Source organism: Manis pentadactyla, chromosome 4 (assembly GCF_030020395.1).
Source record: "Manis pentadactyla isolate mManPen7 chromosome 4, mManPen7.hap1, whole genome shotgun sequence".
NCBI lineage: Eukaryota > Metazoa > Chordata > Mammalia > Pholidota > Manidae > Manis > Manis pentadactyla.
Genome location: NC_080022.1, coordinates 107,082,152 through 107,103,569, shown reverse-complemented (window position 1 = coordinate 107,103,569; position 21,418 = coordinate 107,082,152). Strand labels below are relative to the sequence as shown.

The following is a 21,418-nucleotide window of genomic DNA, read 5'->3' as shown; positions in this document are numbered from 1 at the left end:
GCTCACATGGGACCTTTCTTATGAAAAGCTTGTTTTATTCCTTTCTACCCTTTTTGCATTTTTCTTTAAAATCCTGCCTACCCTTCAAGGCCTTGCTCATGTGCTGCCTCTAAGGTAAAACCTCAGAGCCCTTCAAACTGGGGCAATCACTACTCCCTCTAGGCTGTCACGGCATTTTGTCTTTTCTGTGAACCTTATCATTTTTCTGTTTTATATTGTAATTATTAGTGTACAGACCTGCTCTTTTCTTCTAGATCATAAGCTCCTCAGGGGGAAATGGATGATACATAGCCATACACTGACTGCACACCACTCTGTCTCCTGTGCTCCCTGTCATAGTGCTTTGTACACAAAGGCACTTGATAATAAACAAATATGACTGCACAACCATACTCTTTATAAAGCTGTCTAAATCTCACATTAAAAGCTTTGAAACAAGTATAGAAGTACTGTTTTTCCTAATGTTTGGTAGCATTTGTCTATTAAATCCCCATGCAGACACCTTAGCCTGAGATACAGTGAGCTGTGGGAAACAGGTTTTCAACCATTTCTCCCAGACCTACGAGATAGAATATCATTATATTTACAGGGGCCTGTGGAGGCCCCCAAAATATGGCAGCACAATCATACATCAGAAACCCCTACCGTAAATGAATCAGACAGGATAAGCCAACCTGAAAGAGAAAATAAAATATTATGACTCCAACTTGAAAAGAAAATATGGTGTGTGGTTTATTGCTGTAGATTATGGAGGAAGAAAAACTGATTTTAAGTCACAAACAGAAAACCAGTGACAGTCTTTAAACTCAATACAGTATTTACAGGGCAGACATTAGACTTTAGAAAGCCAAAGCTTTAGGCTCCTGCTCTGGCCTATAAAATGGCTGTAAAATTGCCTTTGCTGCATTATTAGTGTTACATTATTAGTGTGTATTCTAGAGGCAAAGAATGTTTAAAAAATAACTTCAGTACTTTCAAGTCAGAGTCTGTCAGAATCTCACACTGTATTTTAAAGACCTTTACAGACTGTGGCTTTGAGAAACTCTGCTCTGATGAAGTGAGATGGAAGAGGGACTTGGAAATATTTGCAACATAGGAAACAACTTTAGCAATCCTAGTGATAAGTTCTGCAATGATCAGAAATGAGAAAGTGGTTTTAAATCATGAGATTCCCTTATTACTAGAATTACTTCCCATTGAGAGTGAAATTTCTTCCTTTTTGAGCTCCCTGGCTGCCACCCCTAAGTCTCCATTGCTTGAATGTAGTGAGTCATTAACATGTGGTTTAGGCATGAAGGTATCAAAATGCCTCCTGTGACCAGGGCCGAAAGGGGAAGCTCAGGAGTGCATGTGGAATTTGTTGGTCAAGCTTGTTGTAGTCTGGAGGCACGAGGGTAATATATACTACCGCAGAGCTTAAGGGGACTAAGGTAGAATGCAACAGAGAGGGACTTGTGCACTGAGTGGTGGTCGAATCAGATGGCTCCTGAGGACCCATTCAACCTGGGTCACACAATTGTTTGTACCAGGTTTGCTCAGTCTTACAAAGCTGCCCCTTTGTTTCGTTAAATTTGCTTGTGAGCCTCGGAGACTGGATGAGATGTGCTGCATCCTGCCCCATCCAGTCCATGTTTGTAGATTGGGTGCAACCCTGACAAAAATCTGGCTGCTTTTTGTGTCTTTTACAAGTCCATTTTAGGTCATTAAATGAACAATCCCTAGTGGTGGGAAAGGTACAACTTAAGTGAAGTGGGAAATGCTGTCAATTATTTGGTTCTTTCAGGCTGAGGTGGATTGTCTGATGGTCTGATTCCACCTGCTTGGATTGACTGAATCCTTCTGTTCATGATTCACTTAGTTGCTCCCTCATTCATTTACTTACTCATTCAGAAGCACTTTCCTCTGTGGCACATACCATGGACCTGACCATTGCCCAGGTTTCCATTTTGATGCCTTTGTTTGTCCAGGCAAGTGATTTATCCCCCATTTTGGGGCAAGAAAGATGAGGAGAAGAGAGGTTACAGAGTCACATACTGGGAAAACCATGGTTTTTAGGGAAAGTGGGTCAGATGGGTCAGACATCGGTGTTCCAGGCCCAAATCTTGTATCAACCTCAATTTAAATCTGAAACTAAAAGAGAACTAAATAAGAAAATAGCTGTTAATACTAGAATGATGTTTGTTAATTTTCTAGGAGGAAGAACTGAAAAAGTCAGTTAATATAAATATAATTCATGCTTTTTTGTTTGTTTCCATCCAGATCACCAGATTAAAAATTGACCGAAACCCTTTTGCTAAGGGATTCAGAGATTCTGGAAGAAACAGGTAAGAAGCTCACTGACATTTCTTTTCTGTGACATTGTTCCCCATGCTCCAGTGGCGGTTTGACCACTGCCTTTTTGGGGAACACTTGCTTGCTGTGCCTCTGAGCTGCCTTGGGCACAGAGGACTGGAAGGCTGATCTAGGAATCCAAAAGCTGCCCCAAAAGGTTAAATTATCTAAATTCTTTGTTAACATACTGTTAATCAGCAGATCAAATCCTCCGTGATGTTTTTCTTCCTATGTCATACTTGGCAATTCAGTCACTTAAAACAAGTTCTATGGTGATTTATTATCCTCAGAAGATTGCTATGTTTTCTGATGAGTATCTGTAGGTGGCTACAACCTACAGCGATATGTCATTTATTTTTCATTATTAGGAAACAAGGAATTGTAAACAAATTTTTTTTCCCAGGAGAGTATTATCTTTAGGAGCTAGGCCTTTGTTGAGAAAAATTAACTATTTATGTCAGCATTTTTTAAGGTCACATCTGTTGAGTAAGGTAAAATTCACTTAAACTGCCAGTTTGAAAATGACAAAATTGAGTAATATGTTCTATCTATGTTAAGCAACTAGTTAGTGGTATAACCACACTAGAACTCAGGCACATGGACTGTAGGCTCAATAATTTATTGTTCAGTGATTGTTTAAAGTAAGACAAAGGCCTTTGTTTTCTGAATTCAGCCAATGAAAAATGAATAGCTCATGGGTGGAGTTCAGGGCTTCTGTGAGTTCCCAGATATTATAAAGAAAACTGTGTGTGGATGAGTAAGTGTACATTTTTCTGGAGAGAGGTCTATAGCTTTCTTGCGATTCTCAAAAAGGTCCCTGACCAAAAATTAAGAATTTCTGCTCTAGACACATCTATTTGTCTCCAGAGGGCAACCCTACTGATTATAATTATTCAACGAATTTACATTTCTTTTCTTCTGTGTCTCTAGTGACATTTAGTATTTGTTTATTTTCATCTTGGCATTCCAAAGATTTTCTTTTTTTTTCCCCATGGAAATCCTTGTTTTTCAGAGAATAGAAAATTGGAATAGATACGCTATATTGACCAGCATTAGAACTATGCTCTGGGAGTTGAAGCCACATTTTAATCTTGAGAATAGACCATGTATCTTGAAGTATTTGCCTCTGATTAGAAAGCTGTGATGACATCTCAGTTCAAGTCCTAAGGTCCTGCTGACTCACTGGGTTAGAAGGGACCTTGACACATCATTTGGCCCTGGTCTGTGTCTGGCTTAAGGCTGGGGAATGTCTTACTGCTCAGGACAGGTAGTTACTTATCTGTCCTTCCTGGTGAGCTGCTCTTTTTTGGAATGACTTCAGGAAAGTGGAACTATGGATCTTCCTCAGCCCATTTCAGTGTTTCATTTGTGAATTTCTCTGATTGCATGGAGATTCTTTATTATGTCCCATTAAAACCTGCAGGCTATTTTAAGTAATATCAGTAATTATAGAAGTTGTCTGTGATTGAACATGCACTGCATTCTGGACCTTTCACTAACGATCTCCCTAATCTTCAAAACAACCTATATTTTACAAGTAAGGAAACTGAGGCTCAGAGAGCTTAAGCAGATTTTCTAGTATCACACAGTAAAGCTGGGGCTGGGATTAAAATCTAAGTCCACCTGGCTTTCAAGCCTGTATACTTTGTGTTCTATTATGCTAACAATTTAAATTTGACTTATTTTATCTTCAGGTATAGAGAATAGAACTCTTCCTCTAAAAACCCTTCATCTTCTTAAAGATACTATTTGACTATACAGAACCTTCTGTTCCCCCGCCCCCACCCCACCCAAACCAAACTATATATTCTCTGCCTGTCCTGGTAGCCTCTTCCCCGTGATGTTTTCATCTACTTCCTATAAACATGGGGTTTATTTTCTGTAATGAGCAGTTCTTTAGTAGAGGACAGGAAGTCAGGTTGAACTTCCCTAGTGGGTGAAACTGATATAATGACACTGAAGCCACTTCTCTTACGATGGGGCAAGGATGAATTTTCAAAGTAGAAGCCATTTTTATCCTCCAGCACTCTGGGAAGCCAGATTAAAAGAAATGTGTTAGGGCAAGTATAAAATACCTTGTATTTTCTCTTTACAAAGCTCAAAATTACCTGATAATTACACTTTAATTCTTACTAGCTGCCTGCTGGATCTGATAAGAGTGCAAATTAGTACTGTTTTACAGATGGCAAGGATTGATGGATGACGGGTGAAGATATAGAGGATTATTCATAAATCTTCTGGGAAGTGGAGGTTCTGTGCCACACCAGAGTCCAGTTGGTCACCTTCCAAACAGTGCCTCACCTATTGCCCTTCTTGTGCTAACACAGTTCTTCTAAGTCTGTGATCCTCCCCATGCATTTTAGACATCAAATAACTCATACAGATGAGCACGGTTTGATGAGTTGCATATAAATGTACCCAAAACATAAGGATTGCATTTCCTTTAAAAACACATGGGCTTAAAAATTAGGGAGGGAAGTGCTTGGCCAGTGTTTTTGGGTTTTGCAGAACACAAAACATTTGTGGAATACTTTGGAGTTACAGAATTTGCCAAACCTCAAACCAAAACATGTTTAGGTTTGTCAATTGCAATCCATCCCAGTGTGATCCAGAGGCTCAGGAAGGGAGGAGTGTGAGAGGGAAGAGGGGGAAGACACAGCCACCCACCACACTCTTTTTAAATGCTTCTCATGAGTCTCTCTAAGCTGTAAACCTCTCACTGCAGTGCCATCAGAGAGTGGCCAGGGCCGACAGCTGTGTCCTTTCAGGGTAGACAAGAACATTCGGGAGCTGCGGTGATGATACTTATCCCATTCTTCATATTTTAATGTCAAGAGATATCCATGGAGAAGTACTCCCGGCATCCAGCCCCATCACCTTCTCTTTCCTCTCAATTGAAACAAGAGTGGCTGAGCTGTTTGGTCAGCTGGGGGAAGGAGCTCTTCAGGACCGGCTTCCTGCAGGAGTGTGCATTCTGGGCTTTTCCTATTTTTTTTTAAATTTTATTTTGGTATCATTAATCTACAATTACATGAAGGACATTATGTTTACTAGGCTCCCCCTTCACCAAGTCCCCCCCATATCCCTGTTCACAGTCACTGTCCATCAACATAGTAAGATGCTGTAGAGTCACTACTTGTCTTCTCTGTGTTGCACAGCCCTCCCCGTGCCCCCCCACACTATACATGCTAATCGTAATGCCCCCTTTCTTTTTTTCCCACCCTTATCCCTCCCTTCCCACCCGTCCTCCCCAGTCCCTTTCCCTTTGGTAACTGTTAGACCATTCTTGGGTTCTGTGCTTCTGCTGCTGTTTTGTTCCTTCAGTTTTCTTTTGTTCTTATACTCCACATATGAGTGAAATCATTTGGTACTTGTCTTTCTCCACCTGGCTTATTTCACTGAGCATAATACCCTCTAGCTCCATCCATGTTGTTGCAAATGGTAGGATTTGTTTTTTCTTATGGCTGAGTAATATTCCATTGTGTAGATGTACCACATCTTCTTTATCCATTCATCTCCTGATGGACATTTAGGTTGCTTCCATATCTTGGCTATTGTAAATAGTGCAGCGATAAACATAGGGGTGCATCTGTCTTTTTCAAACTGGAGTGCTGCATTCTTAGGGTAAATTCCTCGGAGTGGAATTCCTGGGTCAAATGGTAAGTCTATTTTGAGCATTTTGAGGAACCTCCATACTGCTTTCCACAATGGTTGAACTAATTTACATTCCCACCAGCAGTGTAGGAGGGTTCCCCTTTCTCCACAACCTCACCAACATTTGTTGTTGTTTGTCTTTTGGATGGTAGCCATCCTTACTGGTGTGAGATGATATCTCATTGTGGTTTTAATTTGCATTTCTCTGATGACAAGCAATGTGGAGCATCTTTTCATGTGTCTTTTGGCCATCTGAATTTCTTCTTTATAGAACTGTCTATTCAGCTCCTCTGCCCATTTTTTAATTGGATTATTTGCTTTTTGTTTGTTGAGGTGTGTGAGCTCTTTATATATTTTGGATGTCAATCCTTTATCGGATCTGTCATTTACAAATATATTCTCCCATACTGTAGAATACCTTTTTGTTCTATTGATGGTGTCCTTTGCTGTACAGAAGCTTTTCAGCTTGATATAATCCCATTTGTTCATTTTTGTGTTTGTTTCCCTTGCTCTGGGCTTTTCCTATTGATAAGCCCAGTGGAGGAAGCCCGCAATTTTGGATTCAGCTTATTTTGGAGGATTTCTCACCCATGCATTCAGCCCTCATGCCTGTGCCAGAGTCTCCAGACTCCTTTATCAATTTGTAAAACTGGTGTTTTGATGTTCATTGCATCAGACTTCTAGGTCTTTCTTAGAATTTATTCTGAGTTCAAAAGAGGCTACGAGGTGATATTCATTGGACCTTCCAGAACCCCAGCAGGAGCCCATTGATTCCATAGGTCGGCCCTCTGGTGCCACCATCATCAGAGCCCATCATAGTTCTCCCTGCTTTTTTAGAATGTCATTCACACACTTCAATGTGAGGTCACCACACTTCAAACTGAGTATGGTGCTGCTGACTTTCCATACCCATTCGATCATGTCTCTCTTTAGAAGTGTGTGTGTGTGTGTGTGTGTGTGTGTGTGTGTGTGTTGTGGGGAAGAGTAGTAGATCGCTGATCCTCTTGGAGTTGGAGACACTGACAGACTTTGCTTCCAGGTGTTGTCTCTGCCATGGGAGGGATTTCTTCCAGATTTTTCAGAAATTATGTGACTCGACTCTGTCTTTGGGTGGAGGTAAGGGGGTCAGCATATGTTTACCTTTTATCAGACTTAGCCCCAGGGCACACAATATCCACTTACTTCTACACAAGTTCTCCTTCCAGGAGACAGTAACACCTTTCTGTTCCCTGGGGAAAATAGAATCCCTCAGTGTCAGATTAAATTTTGCTTGTGATCTGTGTTCATGGGCTCTGCCCCTGCTGGAATTCAGCTCCTCAAAGACTGGGACTGTACCTTTTTCAGGTTTCTGTTTTCAGATTTTTTCCTGTATATGTGGCAGGTATATAGAGTAAAATAATAGTTGTTCATTTAGTTATAAAACAATAAACAGTTCATGAGTGACAGAGGAATTAAAGACCTGGAACTCTGGAGTGAGAAAAACCTTACCATGACCAAGGGTGAGTGAGGTAGAGCAACAGAGGGGAGTTAGTCTGGGACACTAGCTAAAAGAGTGAGTCAAAAAACAGGCTGAGTTTGAAAGACTAAGGGCGATTTGGATCCAGACCTGAGATGGCCTGCTTCTGTAACATGTTGATTTAGCCTAACTGTAGATTAGGCACACATCCTTCAGGCCATCTGCACTGGCTCTGGACAGTGTAGGCATGCCTGTGATACCTGGGTCCCTCAGGGAGGGATGCCCAGCAAGTGTCAGAGGCTGTGAGCCTAGGAAAGAAGAGGTCCCAGAAACTGAGCTCAAGCAGATGAAGTTTGGTTGGAAAAAGTCACTCAGTAGTGAACTGAGAGGTAAAGTTGTCTTTGGGGGTGGCCACCCCCATGGGCAGCCTGCTCCAAACAGAAGACAAAGGTCATGGAGCTGAAGAGAAGCAAGAGTCTTTGCAGTGAGTCTCAGAGTCGAGCAGCAGCCTCGGGAGGTACATTAGCCCCATGCCTGGAGAGCCCACTCTACTCAGCTAGAGGGAGCATCACCACCACAGAGACCTTGCCCTTTAAGGGGGAAAAGCCAGAGGAGCAGAAGGAAAGAGGACTCTGTGGGTCCCTCAGTCCACATCCAATGTGAAGCCTTGTTCCTGTCTGCAGGGGCTGCCAAGAAAGCCCAAGTCAGCTTGGGAAATTTTATATAATTCCCAGGGACTTCCTCCAAAGCAAACAAATACATAAAAAGGATAGGATTAAAATTATGATCTGTTTGGGGAGTGGGAGCCCCTATGAACGTATTTTCAAAGTTCCATGGAGGGCACAACTCTGGGTCCTCCGAGGCCGGCAGCCTCCGTCCTGGCTTTTGCCTTTGCGCTTTACCCTTATTCCCAGTCTCCACCACATCTAAGCTTCAAGGGAGACTCCCCCATGCACATGATATTTTTTCAGATACTCATAGCTGGAGGGGAAACCCAGAAGCCACTGCTGTTGGTCCTACAGTAGGTCCAGGTGGAGTAGCCCTTCTGCAGTCCAGAGAGTTGGTGCAGCTTTTTAGGGGGGTATCTTTTTCTCTATGGAATCTGCCCTTGGACTCTTGAACCAGGACACTCAAATTCTACAACTCAGGAACTGTTAGAAAGAAGCCAGTGGCAGGCCCTATGTCATGGGCAGTTGGTTGATATGGGTAGCTAGTTCTAACAGGTTGCCCCTGACTGAAAAATAAGAGGGCCTACAGGATGAGGTGTGGGAGGAAATCTGAGTCTGAGCTGATTCTCAGCCACCACGCAGTACTGTTTACTGGGAATGTGGCTGGTGGCAGTCCTTGTCTAGTGTCCCTTTCCATAATGTTTCGGGGGATAGTGATCTAAAAATGGAGCCATTAACTGCATTACAGGAATGTATATATTTGCTTGCTAGGGAAGGATGCTTACTGAGGCTAATACATAACCCAAAGGAAGGAATCTCTACTTGTAGTGGGAAAGTATTTGGGAGTAAAGAATTTCCCTGTAATCCCCCCCTTAAGCAGCTGTTGTTTCAATGCCATGTTCAAAGAGTGAAGAACCACCTTCTTGGGGACAAACAGAAACCCCTGTCAAGGGCCAGCCCCTCCTCACAACACCAAACAAGGATGTGTGTGCAGCCAGACAGAGGACTGTGAGATGAGCAATCCGAAGGCCTCAAGTAAACAAAAGGGCAAAGGAAGAGTCAGCTGGACATTAGCCCCAGGGCCAGTTCATCTCCACAGAGATCTGAAGGAAATGACTTTTCTTTGTGAGTCAGGGGAGGACAGTACAGGGTGGATCTCAGTTAAAATCTGTTGGTAGAGATCTCTACTAAAACCAAGCCCCTCAACTCTTGTCTACACCCTTTTCTTTATTTTCTTTAAGGAAGTGTAGTTGATGTACAATCCTATGTTGGATTCAGATATACAACACAGTGGTTCAACAGGTACCCATATTATTAAATCCTCACCTCCACTAGTGAAGTTACCTATCTATCAACATAGAAAGATGTTACAGAATCATTGACTATATTCTCCATTCTGCAGTTCCATCCCTGTGACCAACTTATATTATGATTGAGAATTTTTGTGTTCTTTTATCCCCCTCACCCTCCGTACCCACCCATTCCAACTCCTCTCCATGGTAACCATTAGTCACTTCTTAGTGTCTGTAAGTCTACTCCTGTTTTGCTTTGTTTTTGTATTCCACAAATGGGTGAAATCATACTGCATCTGTGTCTTTCTCCACCTGGCTTATTTCACTAAGCATAATACGATCTACATCCATCCATGTTGTTGCAAATGGAAAGATTTCTTTTTTCTTTATTATACCCTTATCTATTAAACAGAACATATAAAGTTACTATATTTGGTAGATCAACAGTAGTAAAATATCAGCAATTTCATACAGTTAAACCTCATATATTTATTTTAAGGTATTCAAATCATAAGTATATGAGTAATAGTAATAATGATTTCATAGAGTACCTGTTGTCCATGTTGTCCATTTTCTATCTCTTGAGTGGGTGGATATGGGTACAGTGTTTCCCATTTTACTGGTGGTAAAACTGAGTACAGTGTCTAGAATTTGTAAATCTAGCTAATGACAGCATCCAGAGAATGATGTCACTTTCCATTGTTAGGCACAGCTTGCCAATCAGTGGACAACTTTACCCTCAGTCACCTCCAGTTCCCTGTCACTCTTGAACGCTCACAGAGCAAGCTTAGAGCCAATGACTTGACAACTTGCTGCCTTTCAACCAGCACAACTTTCCAAGTATCTCCTTTACTTTCAATTTCTATGTTTTCATTGCCCTCCCTAGAGCCATTGACTGTATTTTTCCAGCCAATCTAATCTTGTTCTTTCCTGGCAATCTTACTAGCCCCTGCAGATTTTACATACCCTTTTGTTATCCCTGGCATGGATGCCATTTAGCAGATCTATGGAAGCAATCAGTGCTGGACTCCCTCTTGGGCACTGCTGCATCTGTAGTTCAGGGAAGCTGGCTGTCCTGGTCTCTGGCAGTAACATCCTGCCAGACTCCTCCTATTCATTCAGGCCGTAGCTGTTTATCATGTCCCTGAGCTTACAGTCTTTCAGCCAGTATTTAACATTTTTCTCTGCTCTGTTATTTGTTCTCCCTCCTCTGTTGTGAATCTTTCCACCATTGTCCTCTTGGCCATGTGGGTTTGCCAGGGAAAGTTGGCAGTTGTTTTGTTGTCTATGGCTCTTGCCCAGGGGTGGTGTCATCTAACAGAGTGACGTCTTTTTAATGGCTAACATATTGGAGTCTGAAATATCTGCAAGATAATGAGCCCTTAGAGGCTTGAAGGACACATTTTTGCTTCTTTGAGGAAAGAATGAGAGATGGAATTAGGTAACATCCAGGTCCTTCCACAATCAATCCAGAGCCAGAGGGCTGACAAAGGTTTGAATTCTAGTGAAGTAAGAATGTTTCCTCTTGTTATAGGTTACAACCTGAGCAGATGGCAGGATGTTTTGCTTGAGTTAGGCCAATGGTTCTCAAGCTTTCATTATGTTTTCTCTCTTATTTTTTTGTCTTTTGTCTTTAGTAAGTCTGTATTTATTAAGTAATGATTAGGAAAAAGTAGTACCAATATCTCCATTTTGCAGATAAGGAGACTTAGGCACGCAAGGGTTATATAACCTGGCCAAGGCTGCGCTCATAAGCAGCAGGGTTGCAATTTGAACCCAGGCAGTCTGGCTCCAGAGCGGGTGCTCTTAACCACTATGCTAATTTGCCCCTAGTGTGGTTTAGTATTACCAAATTAAAGTTAGCATTCCAATCAAATGCAAAGAAACTTAATATTTTAGTTAGCCTGCTTTGTGTTATCGTAGATTTTAGTGTCCTTCTTGAGGCAGTGAAAACTCACGGACTACCATTGCTGCCTGTTCAGAACTCCATGCAGGGACCGGGTTCCCAAGTTGGAATCACAGGGTAAGGAACAATTTAAACTCAACTCCAAGCATCTATCCCTTGGACGCCTGTTCTTCTAAATCATTGTAAGGCACATCAATGACAGGAAGTTCGTTATATAGATGAACTTATTGTACCATCTAAAGCCAGGCTTTGAATGATGGCTTACTTTTATTTATTTATTTATTTATTTATTTATTTATTTATTTATTTATTTATTTATTTATTTATTTATGTATGTATCATTAATCTACAATTACATGAAGAACATTATGTTTACTAGGCTCCCTCCTTCACCAAGTCCCCTCCTGTACCCTTTCACAGTCACTGGAATGATGGCTTATTTTCTTTTGCCAACTTGCAGACCTTTATTGGGAGGTCTTTTAGAATACCCCTGGATAGCAAATACTCTGAGGAATCTAGATGTAGAAGTGATTCCAGATCCAGTGAAGGAGGATGTGTAAAAGGTTTAACCACACCTCAGCGGAACAAGGGTAGTCTCAGAAAACAGGTTATAGAGTTGAGATATGGCAATTAGATCTAAAAGAACAATATATTCTGGTTTTGTGTCTTTTCAAATAATGAAACAGGATGAGATCAGAAGCACAGTACCTCCCATGGGGTAAAATCCAAGCACCTGCCATGGAATAAATATCCACGATGTCTACCCCATTGCCTCATCTTGCACCCAGAGTTCCAGACACTCTGAATCTTTTAACTTCCCTACACATTCCTTCTCTTCCTATCTTCAAGTCTTTGTATATACTATTAACTCTACTAGGAAAGCTCTTTCTGCCTCATGTCTGTGTGGAAACAGCCAAGTACCCTTTAATATTATACTTAAAATAACTGGCCTTTTGTGAAATACTCCTTGAGTTTTCCAGGTGTATGAAGTTTCCTTGTTCAGTGCTCCATGGCATCTTTTACATTTCCCCAATGTAGCATCTGTCACACAATTCATCAATAAATAATTTACATGCTGTCTTCTTTTAGTTGAACAGGACATTCCTAAAGGGTAAAGATCCTGTGTCTTTTTTGTCTTTATATTTCCTAAATCTAACACATAGTTGTTTTCCTGGTTGGCTAACTCCTTTATGACTTTAAGAACCTGTCTCAGTAGACTTCCCTTAGTCCTTGACTGTCTTCTACTGAGAGATGACCAAGGGCCTTGTCAATTCCTGGCCTGTGTTCCCTTTGCTCCAGTGTCACGAGATGTATGGGGAAGAGTCAAAAGTCAGAATTACAGAGAAAAACTTAGGAAACATAAAAAGCATTTCTCTATCTCAAGACCAGTAAAATGCAGAAACTATACCTTGGTGTGCTGGATTCATAAATGTAGTTGTAACGTTGTTATTATTATCAAATATTTTCTGAACTTCAAAGGGGTGGTCCTATAATTTTATTTTATTTTTTGGAATGAGAAGATTGGAAGGGTATTTCTTTACAGCCTAGCTCTTTTTCTGAATCAACTGCTCTCAAGGCATCATCAGTCTGCAAAACAGCTCTTTGGCTTGCTTCCTCTTCTTCCTTTTCTCTCTCCTCTTTGGCACATTCTATTGGTTTGGCAGTGATCAGACTGAAAAAGTCTGAAGGGAAGGGGCCTTGATATCAGAGAGGCGATTATAGCCAGTGGGTTGAACAAAGAGGGTTTGGATATCAGCTCTGTTGCTACTGGAGCAAATAGGGAGAAGTATGCAAGAGCGGGACACTTGCCGGTGTGACGTCTCTGATTGGAGACCTCGAAGATGACGTCAGGTCTCTGTGTGAGAAAGATGGGGAGAGGAAGAGGTCCCCCATGTGGAACATGCTGATGACGTTCAGCTTTGCAAAGGTCTACTAGACAATGAACTCGCTTTGAAGCGCCTTGAGATACAATTTTACAAAACTAGGGTTTAGTGATGATGAAAAAGTAAAGTGTGTGGCCCAGGGTAAACTCTGAATACACCCCAGAATGGCTGAAGATGTAAATGGGTAGTTGGCAAGGACTCTTGTGAGAGAAGATGGGGGTAGAAGGCACAAGCCTCTGCTAGGGGGCTCCAACTCTGCTGAAAGTCAGCAATCTATGATCAGAGAAGAAGAAACCAAAGGAAAAATGAAAGCTCTCTGAGACCTGAGTCAAGAAAAGCATAAACAGCTATAGAAACAATTCCCAAGTCTCCAGTACAAGAGGATTCCTTCTGTGTCAGAATGTCAATTTTACATCAAATTGTTTTCCTACATTTTAGGCCTAGAAAAATGAATGCTGGTTAAAGTTCATGAAAAAATGACTCAAGTTATAAAAAATAGGGTGAAAATTCACTCCTATATTAATTCAATGCTTATCAGTTGAGATCTTGCTATGAAACAGGCATTGTCCTAAGCTCTGGGACAGAAAAACATGGGATCCAAAGTACACATGTTATTGGTAGAGAGAACATTTAATACTTACCTTGCAGTGGCTTCACCAAATCATGATATATAAAGTGAGTATGTTGTAACAATTAGATCTACCCAATGAAGCCTAAAGGAGTTTGAGGACAAATATAGTAAACAAGTGGAATTAATTTTTCTAAAAAGAGACATGCTCTGAATATATAAATAGATTCAATAAGAGCCTAGAGTACTCTACAAGAGATGGAGGACAGCAGTTAATAAAGCATGGTTAGGACTGTGTGGTCTCAGCCATTATTTTTTGGTGGTCGAACCCCTCCCCCAGAACTCCACTACTAAAATGACCCTTGTTGTGACAGACCATGGGGCTGGAAGGACTTTGGGTATGTTCATATGCAACTGTCATATTTTACATTCTTAACATCTAAGGAAGGTCTCCTTTGTGAGGATGTGGAAAATGTCTGGCACTCTCATCATCTACCCGTGGGTCATGAAACCAGAGGGAAAAGTTACATCACAGATTTCAGCTCAGGGTCAGCAAGAACTTTCTAACAGATCCATCAGAAAACTGAGCATTTTCCTTGGGAAATACTCAACAGAGGCTGAATAACCATCCAAGATGGCATCATAGGAAGTAGAAGCAGATGATATCCAAGATCTCTCCCAATTTGTAAATCTATGATTCTATAACTCAGTCTTTCAGTTTAATTTTAGATTTGGATAAATGCACAAATGGTCACTATCTTATATAGAATTCTGCTAAAATGAAATTATTAATACTTTTGCCACAGTCTTTTTGCCTATTAGGAAAATGAAATCAAAGTTCATTTTCTATTTCCTTAATGAAAGTAATATTGCTAGTGAATCAGTGTATCAATGCTATTTCACAATCTTCTATCACTTTGTTATGAAATGAGAAGGGCCTATTTTTTGTCTTGAGCTAATATTTTGTCCCTCATTGGTCCATGATCCAAGGAAGAATGGAATAGGAGGTGGAACAATAAAGACCTTGCCTTTTGCAGTGAGCCTCTCATACCATTAAAGGGAATCCTAACATGTTCTGGTGGGCCGCCAACATTCCAAAACAAGGCAGTCAGAGCTAAGCCTGGCCTATCTATTTCTTATAGTCATCAAGGCTCAGCATGGCTTTATCTGCCTAGCCCCTTATTATTCTGAACTCCTTAATTGCCTGGACTCTTTCTCTTCACAAATAGTTTCATGTACTGTACTCAGCATTAATGTGGGTGACTATGTGGAGATGTCTTCTATTCCTACTTTTAACAGATTAACAGCTAATAAACACCATGCAACACCCTCTCCTCTCAACCTCTTCTAAAAATACAGAGTTTGATTTGCCAACATTGGTGTATTTAAAGCCTCCAAGATTCCAGGGAAGACTTTTGAAAGTTAACTGTGCAAGTAAGGCCTGTTCAGAAGGGAAATTTTCCAACACAAAGAGCCTATCAGTGTATCTGTAGCTCATCTGAGAAGAACCTCAGGGGATATTATAGCCATTTATAAAGGAAAGGGTATTTGCTCTCAGTTAAAAATAAAACTTCTCACTTTATTCTTGGTATACAAGATTGGAGAGAACTCTGGAAATGTATACCTGGTGAGAAGGACAGAGTAAGAGGGAATGCTTGCCTTTTCCAGAAAAGGACACCATGTTACCTTCCAGTGAGTGACCTGCAATGAAAGGACTTATGCCACCTACTCTTCTCTACCCTTTTTCTGCTACACTCCCCATTGTCCCTGAAATTCCCTCTCTCAATTTAGGTAGGAGTGCAACAGTTTAAAGAAAAGTCAATAATAAGAATGTATATTCAAAGCTTCAAGCAAATACTCTGTTTTGAGGACATCAAATATCAGCAAGAGTATTTCTGAAATGACCTGGATAATTTTGTTAAAATGACATCCACTAGCACTTCATATATATGATAGAAAATTTATTGAAGGGGAAAGTAGACAGTGTGTGCATAGTTAAATTCATGGAATTTCCAAAATCAATGGAACAGAAACCTTAATGTAACATATTTGTAAAGTATTGGATGTTTCCTGAAATCTGGCAGTTCCCAAGCATATGACCCTCAAAGACCAACTTTGATTATTAGGTTACAAAATATGGATAAGTATTTATAGAAATGCATTGGTCTTTTTGCTTGAGGTGTAATTTCTGGGACCAAACCCTTTCTTTGCCTTCAGGTAAGTATTTTTTTTGCAACAAAACCTCAAGTGTATTTGATTGTTTATCTCCTCTTTTATTTCTTTTGCCCTGCTTGTCTCTGTGGATTTACAAAGCTTTTAAAGCCACAGCAATTTGACAGTTTCATTGACTCCACATTCCCAGAAGTGCAGTTGACTCTGGGACAGGCTGTGTCAATGCACCGTGGTAATGATGAGGACATAGTCCTGTGCTAGAAAAACAGTCAATGCCACTCTGCTCAACTCTATTCTTGATATTAGTGATGTTGACCTTTAACACTTCACTTTTTTTTTTCATACAGACTAAACCTCCTTTGAAGAAAGATCAGAGAGAAATTCCAACATAGTTAAGACTTGCTTGCACATATTCTGAATTGGGTTAACTTTTTCTTCCTCTTACAGTCCACTGTCATCTGTACCTTCTGCTCTTACAGACTAGTTTTCCCTGGTGGTGCTGTCTTTCAGGGCCTATGTATATACCACTTGTCAGACATCTCAGGATCTTTAAAGTGTCAGTGCATTTCTTGAGATTATTTACAACTTCCTTTGTTGGCCTTTTTTTGTGGCAGAACTGGACTGGAAGCCATCATGGAGACCTATGCATTCTGGAGACCTCCGGTGCGCACACTCACCTTTGAGGATTTCACCACCATGCAAAAGCAGCAAGGTAAAGCCATGGGGCAAGGCCTCTGCTTTGTGGTAGCACCAGTGGAGGAGATTGGGAGCTGAGCTGAATAGAGCACATCTGTCCCCAAGCCAAGCCACAGTTACACGGGTTCTCCTGGAATGAAGAGAACTGTTAGTTCTGTAAATAACCAAGGCATCACCATTTGTGCAAGCAACCTGGTTCCAGAGGTGGCACCCAAAATTCTCTTTCCTGTCCTAAAAGCAAGGCTATGTTCATGACTACAATGGTGGTGAAATTATTATTTCTAGCACTAAGCATTCACATAGCTCTTAGTATTTGAAAGAGATCTTCACTAACTTCATTTATTCCTCATGGCAGCCTCACCAATTTTCTTATTCTAGCTTTGTAGATGAGAAAAACTTAGCTCCAGACAATGAGAATTAATTTCTCAGTACTGACAGTGAGAAAGGGGCAGCTGCAAGCCCATTTGAATCAATTTGTGCTCTTTCTCGTTTTGCTTATGTGAAGAAACACCCCTCTCAAGTTGATGGACCGGGTCAACCTTCTCCTCCCATTGCTGTGTGCTTTTCATCCAATTTCTAATTTCCCTTCTCTTGTAGCTCAGGCTGTGGAACCTGTGGCCATGTGCACAGACAGCTCATGTGCCCATTTCAACTCCACCTCTCAGTCCCATCCGTGGCTCTCCCAGACACAACATCACTTACCTGGGGACCCAAGTGAAAGCTTCCCAAAGTGTCACAGCTTTATGAGTCTCCCCTCCAACCTCCTCCTGTCCCAAAGTGACACAGGCCAAAGTTACAGAGAGAGCTTATTCTGTTCTATCACATGGCTGCCATTAATAGAATCTTAATTTTTGCATTTGTGGCTCTGTGATATGGGATGCCATTCTAGGACTTAATACATCATATTACATTCCCTTCTCAGGGGCTTTTCTAGCAGTTTGCACACTGATTTCAGTTTTATAACCTAAATTACTGAACTCTCCCAGGTTTTAAGATGAAGACAATGATTCCAAGCATAGACTCTGTGGCCAGACAACTTGGGTTAGGCTCTTGTCACTCACTGTTCCTTCCTAGCTTGGTGGCTGTGGCCAAGTCCCTTTGTGACTCTTAGTTTTTTCATCTCATCTGCAAAATGGAAGAATATAGTAGAATTCTTGAGAGGATTTAATGAGATAATGCATTTAACAGAGGAACCCTCAGTATGCACCAGCTCTCTTAGTCATCACTGTCCTCTTCCTTCCCTTATGTCCCCGTATATGGATTCCTAAGAGGAAGAAGCCGCAGGGACAAGGGATATTGCCTTTCTGATGATTAGTTATTCCAAACATGATTAGACCATTCATCTTCACAAGGATCTGGTCAGGCAAGTGACCCAGAATTTCCACCTCTTTTTTATCAGTGGATGATAAATGGAAGCCCTTCACATGAAGTGACTTTCTCCTCATAATGCTGTGAGAAAAACAGGGTCAATACGTATTCAGGGCATTACTACTGCTTTGAGGCCACATGGCCATTAAGAGGCAGAGGTCCTATGAAAGCTGGGAAATCTGGGCCTTCATCTTGGATGGCCACTAATTCTCCATATAACCTGGGGTAAATTGCGTTTATTCTGAGGCCGTTTCCTCACCTACCAAAGAGGGGTAATATTTTTGGTAAGGCCCTTTACATAGACATGCTTTATAAATGACAAAGTGTTAAACAGAAATACTAACTTGATCCCATTTATTTCTGAGGTGGCTTTTTGTTCATCTGTTACTGCTTTGCCTGTTGACTTCCCAAGCTCTAGCTAAGCAGGAGTTTGTTTCACAGAGGCTGGTATGAGGTTGGCAGGAATATTGTCAGTTTCTGAAAGCAGGCATTGGTGGCAACGTTGTGTTCACTGTTGTGTCCCCAGGATCTACCATAGGGCCTGGCAGCCAGAAGCACCCAATGAACAATGAATGAAGGCACTTGGTGGCACTGTGGCTCAAGGAGACAGATCACATCTTGGAGCCCAGCCACCTAATGTGTGTGTGGATATGGACATGGGATGATGATTGGGGATGGCATGTGGGGCCACTGGGAAGGAGCAGGCATGGGGAACCTGCCTGAGGCACTTAGGTGTGCTGCATAGCAGGTTTCATGGTGTTTCTACTACAATTTATTGATATGAAGACTTACTGTTGATGCTCAGAAAACAATGCTTTAAGAGAAACTGAACTTATGAAGCAAAAGGTCACCCTTATTAAGTGACTTTTTTTTATTGTGGTGGGGGGGAGAATAAGTTAGGAATTATTGGATGCATATGACAGTGGGATGGGGCTACAGGAAAAGCCAAGACTCTATTAAATTGTTTAATTGGAATATATTTCTGAACTATACACTGAACTTGATCCAGATTCTCATTATTAAAAAATATGTGGCTTGGTTTCTTGATGTTAACAAAGGACATAAAAGTAACAACACCCATTCCCTCTTCCCTTAAAAACTAAGAGTGCCAGCAACTCTGGACAGTATCACTCATAAAATGAAGTTAAGAGACAGAGCCTTCTGTGTTGAGCTGTTTTGTGTCTTAGAAGAAGGAGAAAGTGATGAACTTTTTATGGAAACTTCAGTGGCAGACTGATTTTGTAGTAATTTCCTTTTGGTGAAGAGCATATTGGCAGTGTTGGCATAAAATCTAAGATCCAAATAAGGACCGACTCATGCAGGTGTCCATATTACCTCACTGCTTCGAACATGAATATCTGGCATGTCAAATACATGGTTTTAGGACAGTTTTGTGCTGCTGGTGGAGGGCCCATCAACCATTCTGCTTGGATGAAGTTAAGGATATTTTTTTCATCCTGCCCTTGCTGTCATTTTATTTCTCTTTCATTAAGACCCATCTTTTGATAAAACTTCAAAGAAAGCACTTAGGTGAAATAGTCACAGTTTTGCAAAAACCCAAATCCTTCTATTTTTAAAAACACTGAATGGATATATTATATAGTTGTTCTCTCTGATGGAGAAGAATGCATGGGTTTCATTATCTAAAAGGATGCCTTGTACAAAAAGAAACTAAGACATAGAGCAGTCTAGTAACTTATCTGTAGTTAAGTGGTGGTAGAACTGAGTTGGGACCTGCAGAGCAGATCTCCTACTTGATAGGACAGTTTCCTTTTACCAGACCGCATTATCTTTCTTCATTCTTACTTACTAGAGCTTCAGTTTTCCACAAAAAAATTAGTTTAATATTCCAATTCATAGTTTATTGTCAACAACCTGAGCATTAACTCTAAATAGGTCGATATCTCACTTCCATGAAAGTAAGTGTATGGTTTATCGTCAGACATCTTCATTTAGAATCAATGGCTATCAGAATAATTCAGCATCTTCATTTAGAATCCAAAGGTAATTAGTTTATACCTTTGATGCATCTGGAGATGGGAATTTATTTCAGAAATGGCTTCTGCCTGAACATTGCTCATGTCAGTGAACTAACCACGTAAGTAATGCTGGGGAAAGCTGACTGAGGCAACAGACACACGAGAAAAAAGAAATAAGAGCCCGTAACTGATGTATAGCTAAATTCAATCCTGGCATTCTGACGATGTTCTGCTGTTTGTCTGATGATATACACAATTAAGGCATTTGTATGGGCCAAACTGAGAGAGTTTTTGCGAGTAGCATCTCCAAGTGATCTATCTGAAAGTTGTGCTTAAAGGATTCATCCTGGACTGGTGACACTAGAGATGACAGTATGTCTCCATCTGTGGAGATAAGGAGACCTGCCTTTTCAGAAGGCCTGCCTTCTCCTCAACTGGTGGCAGACATCACAAGACAGATTGCAACACCATTGGGTCTTTAAGTGTCTGTCAGGCAGTTAAAGGTTAGGATTAAGAAGGTCCCTGTTTGTGCTGGGATTTTCATCAGTTTGATTTGTATTGATTAGAGGTTGGTCAGTGAAAGAGATCAGATACTCAGCAAACTGATACTGGTAAACTTTGGAAAAGGAAAACAGTTCAATGGACAATAGTCTTTGAACTACTGTATGATCATTGTAATGATTCAAAGATAGGCAATTAATGCAGAGCTCATTTATCATGGAGCTAAGTGATAAAGTCTACGAGGAGCTAATGACAGGGATTGGAGAGCATCTCAATTTAATCCACTAAAACAGTTTTTGGTTACATATTCTATTTTGTCCTCAAAGTCCCTATGCTCAAGTGTGTCCAAAACTGAGCCTGTGGTTTTTACCTCACAGACTTGGCGCCCTCTCCTGGGGGAAGGACACCACCACCCGTCCATCATCCCGGATGTTCCCTCCCTCTCCACCCCTCATATCCAACTATTACCAAGGTTTTGAATCTACCCAACTCTACTCTTCCCTGCCAACACCCAACTCCAGGCTCTCATCATCCCTCACCTGACTTCATTCTCAGGCTCCCAGTGGTGATAATGTAGCTGCCAGCAGCCCTGGACCTGTATCTTTTGTGGTTTTTAATCTGACGGGAAAGGTTATGAGCCCCTCCCTTAAGGTTCCTAGCAAAACCTCACTGCGTCTCATTGACTCTAACTGGGTTATTCTTGAACCAATCACTGTGGTGGGCAGCAGGGAATATGATGCTTGGATTGTTCAGGGCTGAGTCACATGCCTTCCCTGGAGGTAGTGGTGAAGGAGTAGAGGGGGACAGAGGGTGGTTCTCAGTAGAAAGACTGGATACTATGGACAGGAGAGATGCAGATGAGTTTTAATGACACCAACATCTGTCATTAAACTGTCAAACACTGCAGCAAGGCAGGGCAGCAAAACAAGTGGCAGAGAAAATAG

General features: G+C 41.2%; 1 protein-coding gene across 5 annotated transcripts in view; it reads left to right on the top strand.

The window, feature by feature from the left end:
- TBX15 (T-box transcription factor 15) overlaps positions 1-21,418 on the top strand; it is a 118,784-nt gene that overhangs the window by 89,604 nt on the left and 7,762 nt on the right. For 4 of the 5 annotated variants that reach the window (XM_057500596.1, XM_057500595.1, XM_036924443.2 and 1 more), the window contains 2 exons: positions 2,260-2,324; positions 16,545-16,642. In XM_057500596.1, coding sequence (XP_057356579.1) covers positions 2,260-2,324; positions 16,545-16,642 — 163 coding nt within the window. Of the gene's footprint in view, positions 1-2,259; positions 2,325-16,544; positions 16,643-18,520; positions 19,065-21,418 lie in introns of those variants that run through there. The other variant, XM_057500597.1, reaches the window with a different exon arrangement.